The sequence below is a fragment of the Alligator sinensis genome, unplaced genomic scaffold (assembly GCF_000455745.1).
Source record: "Alligator sinensis unplaced genomic scaffold, ASM45574v1 scaffold289_1, whole genome shotgun sequence".
Classification (NCBI taxonomy): Eukaryota; Metazoa; Chordata; order Crocodylia; family Alligatoridae; genus Alligator; species Alligator sinensis.
In genome coordinates this window covers 3,596,313-3,606,148 of record NW_005841881.1, presented here as the reverse complement: position 1 = coordinate 3,606,148, position 9,836 = coordinate 3,596,313, and the positions used below count along the sequence as shown (strand labels likewise).

Genomic DNA, 9,836 nt, shown 5'->3' with positions numbered 1-9,836 from the left:
AACCCTCCCCAATCCCCTTCTGTGCCCCCGTGATGACCTTATAGGCAGCCACAAGGTCGCCACTCAACCTTCTCTTGCGGAGGCTGAAAAGGTCCAGGTTCTCTAGTCTCTCCTCGTAGGGCTTGGTCTGCAAGCCCTTAACCATACGAGTGGCCCTTCTCTGGACTCTCTCCAGGTTATCCGCATCCCTCTTGAAGTACGGCACCCAGAATTGCACACAGTACTCCAACTGAGGTCTGACCAGCGCCCGACAGAGGGGAAGTATCACCTCCTTGGATCTATTCGTCATGCATCTGCTGATGCACGATAAAGTGCCATTGGCTTTTCTGATGGCTTCGTCATACTGCCGACTCATGTTCATCTTGGAGTCCACTAGGTTCATTCTATTTTTTGCAGCGCTTCGAGAAGGCAGTTGGGGACATTCTAGTTAGCATGATGTTAAGATTCTGAACTTCTGTTCAAGCATGCAAGGTTGCAAATAAGACCAAGAGTCACCATTCAACTGCTCCATACATTGCTCTACATAGATGACTACATTAATAGAGCATTCCAAACAGGACTTGCAGATCTTGGTTGGCCACACTGCAGCAACCACTGACAGCTTTGGGATAACAGTTTGACAAAGACTGTTATTATGCATCACCTAGGACCAGGCAAGAGTTAGGCACGACCTGTACTCTACTACAGTGGAGTGTAGTCTCCTGCGACTCATGAGTTCCATTATCTAAGCAGTGCTCTAATAGACTGTGTTAGCATCAATAAGCTATTTGCTTCCCACATCCCAAATTCAAATATGGTCTTTGGTAAACTGATCAAGTGCATCTAGAGGGGAAAAAAGGAATCAATGTCTCTACAAAGGGAAAGGTTTTGGTTCTTTGGATTTTGTGTAATGGATATAAAGTCTGAACACTACACAGCTTACACTTCCAGCAACCAGAAAAAGTATGCCCAGATTTCTTGCATGCTTTGCAAGGGTCAGATCATTTGACCAAGAATTCATTGCTGAGGTGATGAAACATGGCAATTTATCATCAAAGCTTCAGTGTTTAAAGAAGACAAAGCTCAATTAGGCAGATCACACAACGTATGAGCAATAAGCACATGCCTACATAGCTGCTATATGCAGAACTGGAATGCAGTAAAAGGAAAGCATGACTAGCACAAAAAATTCTGCAGATCTACTGAAGTTCTATCTTCTTCAGAGAAGGATGGCAAATAACTCCTGAAAATCAATGGCTACAGATGGAAAGCAATCAAAGGATCAAAGCGCATGAAAAAGCACAGTAGACTTAAAGAGCAACAGTGGGTAGAAGTCACAGATCATCACCTGCCATAGGATTGAAGGTGGTACTGCAGGGAAAACGGCTGAAGCTTGTGGGGGCCGAGGGGGATCCGGGAAAGGGTCAGCTGGGTTGTGGCCACAAACCCGGCGCGTACAGATGGGTACTTTCGACCGCTGGAGTAGAATTAGGCACAAACGCGTACTGGTTCAAACAAAGTGGCTTTCCTTACACTGTCAAGATGTACAGCGTAGGAAGAAAGTTAACTTCAAACTTCAGTTACAGTTTAACCGGGAGCTCTAATTCGACGAGATATCTTTCTAAACACGAGCATGCAGAACACGGGGGTACGTCTGGGTCGGTCGGCGACAGGGAGTCGTCAGCGGTTGATCAGTCCGCCACGTTAACTCCGAGATGGACGCGGAGTTCTCCAACTTGGGTGGAAACTTCTCCAACCTTTTATACGGCTAGCGAGCCAATTGCTAGTCGCCACGTAGGAATAATTTACAACCGGCCAATAGTGTTCTCCACCGTGCCGAGAGATTCCCTCGTACAAAATCTCACCGTGCCTTGTGCTAGAAAGTTCCACTGTGCCGAGGCACTCAACCACTAAACTCTGCTCTGACAAAGCTTTCTGCCACAAACTGGCCTAGTGGGCCATTTGTGCATTCATTACACCACTAAGAAATTTTCTCAGGCTGGGATGACTTAGATGCCTGGTACAGGTCACTGAGGATGGCAATGACCAAAATGTTTACCATGTCATCATATCATTTTAGTTAAGTGGTTTAGAAAACCAATCAAAGCAGTATTTATCTCGGATAATAAAAGAGAGCAGTGTAAGCTATCAAGTTTAAAAATATTTTACAGTGTATATAATTATATTTTGTTGGAGATAATTCTATTCAAGACATTAAAAATATTTGTATTCTGAGAACACCATTAATGCAATACATGTTGGCAGACATAGCAACACAGTTGATTCCATCTTCAAAGAGCATATTATTATAAAAGTGCAGGTTTTTTTGTTGACTAATATATTTTCATGTTAACTGGTTGGGAAAATATGATTAAAAAGCTTATGATGAAACATCTTTAAAGTTTTTTGGAGTCCATAAATTTCTTTAGCCCCACATAAATAAGTTTTAAATGGGATCATAATAAAAAAGCTACAATTTTGTCAATTTTGTTGAATATTCATGGCATTCTGGTAGTCCAGAAATAGGACTCATTCAAGTAAGTCCCACCTATTCACTCAACCTTGGAGACCCAGACAGAAGTCCAAGGTAAGTGTTCAGACAGATGAAGCCTCAGACATGTAGAATACCAAAAGGAGTCCTTCCCATCACCCTGACCAGTCCATATGTCTATTTAGATGCTTATAGAGCAAAAAGGTAGACATCTGTGAAGGTTTCTCAAGTACACCAACGATGCTTAGATCTTCAACTCCTCTCCATCTGTTCCGTCCGTTCATTAGGACAAATAATTCAAATATCCACATGCAATTCAGGTGAAAAATGTTAGCCTTGACTGAAGCTTATTCCAATCAAGAATAAAGTGATTTTGGAAAAAGCAACTATATTCCATCCTTCTGACTGAAGAAACATGCTCCCAGTTGGTGTTCCACAGTTTTGTTAAGTATTAGAATTGTCTGGGGCAAATGTTCAGTGGGTAGTTTTGCACAAAAGACAGTTTCCCATGTGTTTTTTTTCCAGAACAGTACAGATTTTCATAAACCAACCTGGATGTAATACATACCTCAGCCACCATGATATTAACTACCATAATGCACTATCTATGTCAGGATCCAGGTCAGGCAGCCCAGACACTGGGGAGACACTGGGAGTGAGCGAGTACAGAAGCAGAGCCCACACCCGTGTCCCAGGGCCAGCGCCAGCAGGGCAGCAGGGGTACAGCATCCCAGCCGGCGGGGGCTCTATGGAGCTGGGCCAGCTACCCCCTCTCCTTGCTGGTGTAGCCCAGCCCAGCACCACAGACCCCTGCCAGCCTGCACCCCGCTTTGGGCCCCACCAGTACTGGCTTTGGGACATTGGTCCCAAGATGGTGACCAGGGGGCAGGGCACCTGTGAAGAGGCGCGGCTACCCATTCGGCCCTAGACAGCTTGCCACAACTTGGTAAGCAGCCCTCCACCTGAAATAATTGTCTGCCCCTGATCTATGTGTATGAAGCCATGTGAAAACAGAAGCTGGATACAAAAAGTGGCCCCATACTTAAAAGAAAAAGTGATGCACAATGGAGCAGATTCTTTCCTATGCTATCTCAGATACAATTATTAAAAGCAGCAATGAGCACATCCATATGTGGCCGTATAGCGCTGTTATTACTGCGCCATCATTTAATACTTCATTTTGGAAGTACTAAGTGTTGGCACAATAACAGCCCATACTGTGGTGTGCTGGCTATGCATGGCTATTTTTAGCTTTTAGGTTGCTGTAACAGCACACTATAATGAGGGAGCACATTGCTACAATGTAGCTACAACATCACAGTTTTTGCCCAGCGATGTAGCTTTACATGTTGAGGTGGACTCTGTGCTACAACATGCTAGGCCTGGTAGACTTGGAATGGGATACAGTGTAGCTATAACAGCCTGCTGCTGAATGTGTCAAAAAGTTTTTTTCTGCAGAGCTTACTGGTCTACACAGCATACATGAAGCAAACACAATGCATCTCAGAACAGCACTACCTTGAATAGACATACTCAAGTAAGCTCTTTGATATCAAAGGAAAGTGGCTGGCAAGAGAGCTTTGACCATGAGGCTTTCCTCAAAGGCCTGCAGACATGCCAAATTATTAGTCTTCTGACCATACTATAGGCCCCAGTTTTAAGTAAATATCTGGAAAAAGCTACAGCAATGAACACCAGTGAGTTCAAGTATATGATGCTTACACAGATGGAATTAACATTTGTCTGCTAGAAACAAGATTTGCTTTTTAAAATTCCATATTGATGTTGTTTAAACAGCCGCAAAGCACCAAGAGCATAGGGTAAGGGATTTTAATCAAATCTTCCAAATGCTGTATTCTTTAAATATTTTTCCCCATGATCACCAGAGCCAATTAGTGCATGCAATGAGTGTAATGAGTCCAGTGTAATGAGATTTTTCAAATAGTGTCTTTTATATATGCCATTGCAGTCTCTCTCGCTCTTTACATAAAGAAAACAACAAAGCTACAGGGTTCCAACACAATTGACATTTTGAGGTTGGAGCAAAGCAAACAAACCATATCAGTGGGGGCTACAGATGACTTTCTTCAAAAACACTGGCAATATACTGAACTCACAAGTAACGGCAGACACACTGAAAGGAACTCTTCATATCAGCAGCCAAAATACAAGCTCTAAATTTCAGAATTTAGGAAAAATGCCCTACTAGTATTCAGTACCTGGTCCAAATTATCTGTCTCGTCAACAAACCGGACAGTAGCAGATCTAGACCTCCGACGTCTAGTACCCCGTGAATCTCCATAATCCCTGAGAGGAGAGGTAGGCTGGAAATGGTGACTCCCTTTACAAGTTAGCAGATAAAAAACAAACAGAAAGACATAACTGCATGAGTTTGGTTTTGGGTATTATTTTTTGGGAGGGGTAGGGGAGAAACAGCAGGAAAGGGATGGAGGGGAGTCAAAAAATAAATAAATTCTCTCTGTCTCTCACACACACACTCTCTCTCTCTCTCTCTCTCTCAAAACGCACCAGAAAAATAATGCGATAAAACTAGAGAAAGTTAATCAATACAACAATACAATTGTTTTTATGTCTGTTTCCTTCATTACTCATTTTTACCCTCCTCCTCTCCCTATTACAGTGGTTCTCAACCTTTTTAGAGGGCACCCCTCCCTAACTATTTTGAATTTGATGGGACTCTGGTAGAGAACCACTATTGGGTACCCTCAGCTTACCTAAATTGTTCTCAAACAAGGTGTTGCCGCAGCCACGGGGAAGGGCTCCTGCTATAGCCCTTCCTGGTCCGACTCTACACAAAGCACTTGGGGGAGTTTCACCTCATTACAGTGGCAGGGGCAGTACCCAAGGTGCTTGCACCACTACACCCCTAAAAGGCCCTTGTGCCACCCTAGTGTGCCAGGGCAACCTAGTTGAGAGCCACTGCCTTTCGCTTTATGGAGGTTTTTTATTTTATTTATTTATTTATTTTAAATAAGCTTGCCTATAATGTTTCCCAACACATTGTTCAAAACCCAGGAAGAGCACAAGTCAGTTCTATGCCAATACCAGCTTTGTCTTTATAAAGTTATTATCATTTTAAAGACTACTTAAAGACAACTGTTTCAAAGCTCTTGGACAAGAAAGGTAAGGCGTATACAATAAGGGAAAGGAAGACTATAAACATCCCAATGGGATAAGTAGCACTTGCTTCCAGGAAGAAAGACCACAGACACTGAAAGTAAAATCAGTAATTTATCATTTGTGGGCACTTACACATATGCAGGGAGCCTGCTCTGATGTGCTAGAAATCCAGCATGTCAGAGCACACTCAGTTAACTGAGTCTGCTGGAGCACAAAAATTGATGTGCTCTGGCAGCCTTACGCATCATGTGCATCATCGGCGCAGCGCACCGCCACACTGAGAAAATGGCAGGGGCGTGCTTTGAACTAAAACATGTTCAATACTTTACTTTGAACATGTTTTAGCAGTGCCATTTTCTCAGCATGGAGGTATGCTGTGCCACTGGTACATGTGACACATGGGCACTTTTAATTAACGCAGCTGGCTAATTAAAAGCGCCTGGCACCACATCAGAAACAGCCTCTAGAGAGCTGCTTGTAAGGCCCCTCCCAGGTTTCTCCTTACTGGTAAGCATTGTGAACACTAAACCAGAAGGTCCATTTTGTCTCTGCCTCCAAATAAAACAGTTTTTCCCCAGAAAAAATCTGATGCTTGATTCAGCACTCTTATCAAGCCATTAGGAGTTATTTCTCTTGACATCTATCTTCTGAAGACACTAGATGTCACCAGCTGAGCAACTGTTTGTTCAATGCAGGCCAGCCAGATTTCAAAATTGAATCTCTTTGAAACAAGAGTGGTTATATCTTTTGATGCCCATCCCTTTGTTTAGGCACGCACATAAATATGATGGCTTCGCTCTTTTGCCTTAAAGCAACAATAAAAAATGAATTCTGGGATATAATCAATGTACAGTAACATTACCAACGATTGCTTCACCATCCAGGTCACTTGTACATAAGCTTGAAAGAGAGGCACTTCTCATTCCAGAATTCCTGGACAGTCGTTGGCTCCTTAACTGACTTATAGATTCTTCTAGTGTCTCCTTTAACTGCAGAGAAAATAAAACCAGTAAAAGACGTGTACAGAAGTGTGAAAGGGCATGGATGTAAAATGTAATACATTCTTTGAAAAAACAAAGGCAGAAGTATGAAAAGCTTAAAGCAAGTACTGCTGAGGTCTAGAATACTATTTTTGGTGGTTTGTCGTGTACAGTAAGTTCTCTGTAGCATGATAAAACATTGTACTAAGGGTGACAGCTTCACAGGATGTTAATTTCTTAAAGTAAATAATTAAATAAAACACAAAGGGTAAAAACAGACCTCTAATGAAGTGGATCAGCTATGCTGGGATATGCCTGGCACAGTTGATCCACTTCACTGGGAGAAATGCAGGTCACCCACTGGCACATCTCTTAATGCTGTAGGACAATGGGTGACATTCTCCAGCAGCCTAAGGGCACTGGTCCTGAACAGCCTGGGAATTCCAGTGCAGAATCAAGCCCCTCAAGCCCTGGGACTGCCTGTCCAGCTTTCCCGTCTTATAGAGACATGCTCCAGGGAATCTCGCAGCATGTCTTTAAGCAGAGAAAGCCAAGGTTTTGGCACACATATTATATATTTGCCTGGTCCCTAGAAATATGACCTTGCATTCAACTGTATTAAAATTCATGTTGTTCACGTGATCTTAGCATCACCCAAACCAGATCATTCTTTAGAATATTAATCTTGATCTTTTCTAGAAAAACTTGCAATTAGTAAAACAGTAGTGTTTTGAATCTTGAAAGATCTTGAATACCATCAGCAAAAAAACAAATCCCTGTAAGGCCAAACTTGAAAACACACCCATTAGATGATTATTCTTATTTATACTTGCTGAGAGCATTATCATTTAAAACCATTATTGGGCCAATTTATACATACCACATTAATTAGTTCTTATCATCATATTGTTGTGAGTTACTAAAGCAAGTACCTTACAGAAGCTTAAGTATATCTTAGCTACATTTGCCCAAGTTAATGTCAAAGAACCAATATCAAGTTCATCCAAAAAATAAAACAACATTGATTTACCCCTAATGTACAGTTTTCTTTCTGCAACGTGTTTTGTGCTGGTGTTTGACTTTGCCACAAAGGAAGAAAACAGTAGAAAGGTATCATGAATGTAGCTGGACTATCCTGTTTCTCCACACACGTAAAAAGCAGACCATCTAACAGCCCAGAAACCCACCGTAATATGACAGTTACTGTACATGCGCTGTAGCCATGTCTGTAACTACATAAGGTTGCATTGGGGCAATCTACCTGGCAGGTCATCCTCCAAGTAATTAACCCGTAAGAGCCCAGGGAGAAAAACAGGAATTAAAAACAACCCTGTAGACTCATCTGCCTATTGAAACAGGAATGAGACACGTTTGCCAAGGAGGCTGGTACTTATCACCTGCTATGATTTTGGATATAGGAAAATGGTACACCAATTTTACATAATAGAAAAGCCCTCCATTAAGATAATGTTCAAATTATTGTGTCCTGTTGTACAGATCTAGTAGGAAGTCTGGGAAGGAAACAATTGTTATTTCTACAGGCTATGCAACCTGCCAAATTTATATTTAACTATCAGCAAAATGATATAAACTGGGATTCTGTCTCTAAATTCAAGAGAACTAGGGTAGAAATGAGTGAAATTAAGTTTATATAGTGTTTCTACATGGTTTAGCTGAGCTTAAGGAGAAAAACTAGTGTCCTATAGTGTAGAATGCAAGTCTCAGAGATCAAAAAAAAAAGTGGAGCTTAATATGCTATCCCAATGCTGTCCAACTGGTAATCCTTGAGAGGTTAAGTTGCACCCCCCACACTCATCTAGCAGCTGCTTCCCCACACTGCAGCCAGTCTCCAGGCTCCCCCTGCTCTCCTCCAGCTGCCATTTCTGCCCTCGCCCCAGGGACTAGGACGTTGCGGCACAGTGCACGGAGCTGAGGGCGAGTCCAGGCCACACAGAGAGGGTCGGAGAATGAGGGTGAGATCATGCCCACATAGGGTACTAGTGTGTGGGAAGGCACCCAACGCAGTGGTGGCAGAATGTCCACAAGGGCACACAATCCAGCAGGAGGGGTTAATTGTGAGGTGCAGCAGTGGAGGAGCACCCAGCACAGTGCGGGGAAGAACGGAGTTGCCCACATAGGCAGAAGGGTGGGGAGGAGTGCCTATGGAGCCTGATGGCCTATGGCTTACCTGTTGTAGCCCATGTGGTGTGATGCCCCTGCTGGTGTGGTCCCTGGGGCCTTACAAATTGAAGAGCCTTGAGCTGTACTAATACATGTACAATGTGAAAAGTTTTGGAAGAAGACTTTTATTAATCTCGACTCAGGGAGTATTTGGCAAGCTCTAAAAAGTCTTCACTGGACCCACCATCGTCATTCTATTGGGGAACTGTTCAGAAGATGTCACTGATGACAGCTGCACACAAAAATCATGTGTCTAGAGATATAGCTATGGTGTGTCTTAAGAAAGCAACAAAAATATATATGAGAAAGAAAAAGCAGATCACATGTTTTCACTGAGATTGTGAGTTCCTTTCAACAAACGCCCAAATCAATACCCGAGAGTTTCCTATACTTTACAATTCTATGTAGAAAAAACCTCTGGTCTCCCCCATTTCCTCTACTGGAGACTAAAAGTAATGTTACAGGCTTTTTTAAATTCTGTGAAGTCATGCGAAATCTATTTTTAAGTAAAAACTTGTACAAAATTAAAACAAGAGAGTGAAATATTATGATTTCCAGTAGTTTCCTGTCCTGCCATCTGCTGCTGTCATGAAAAGGCAGCAAATGGTACCTACTGCTATTTTGTTTACTAGATGATCAGTAGCTCGTGCTGTTGTGACTAAAAACCGTATGTAAGTAGCATAGCATGCAGGCATAAATTTGCTATTTTACTCCCTACATTGGAAAATGTTTCAGGATTTTCCCTCCATGAGTAATCAGACTTTTCTATATGAAAGAAACATAAAAACAAGGCATTTAAGCTTAAACACAGCTCTCAACTCCTAATTACCAGGGATCCAGGTTTTCAGTTTGCCTCAGAAAAATGCGGATTTTCTGCTTCAAAGGAGACAAACGCAGGAAACGGTGGGTTTTTCCATGCAAGCTGGCCAAGTTTCAGCCTGCAAGGGGCTGGGGGAGTGGGACACGGGGCACGACGTGCATATGTGCGCACACACATGCATGTGGTAGCCAGGCAGCATGGTAGACAGAAGCTCCCTCCACATAAGTCTATGGGGGTGCGGGGG

At 42.7% G+C, this 9,836-nt stretch overlaps 1 protein-coding gene across 1 annotated transcript in view; it reads right to left on the bottom strand.

Annotated features, from left to right (window-relative positions):
- Positions 1–9,836, bottom strand: part of CEP128 (centrosomal protein 128) — a 184,293-nt gene that overhangs the window by 149,285 nt on the left and 25,172 nt on the right. Inside the window, exons 4-5 of the mRNA XM_025196583.1 lie at positions 6,474–6,600; positions 4,690–4,811 (exon numbers count right to left, since the gene is read on the bottom strand). Coding sequence (XP_025052368.1) covers positions 4,690–4,811; positions 6,474–6,600 — 249 coding nt within the window. The remainder of the gene's footprint in view (positions 1–4,689; positions 4,812–6,473; positions 6,601–9,836) is intronic.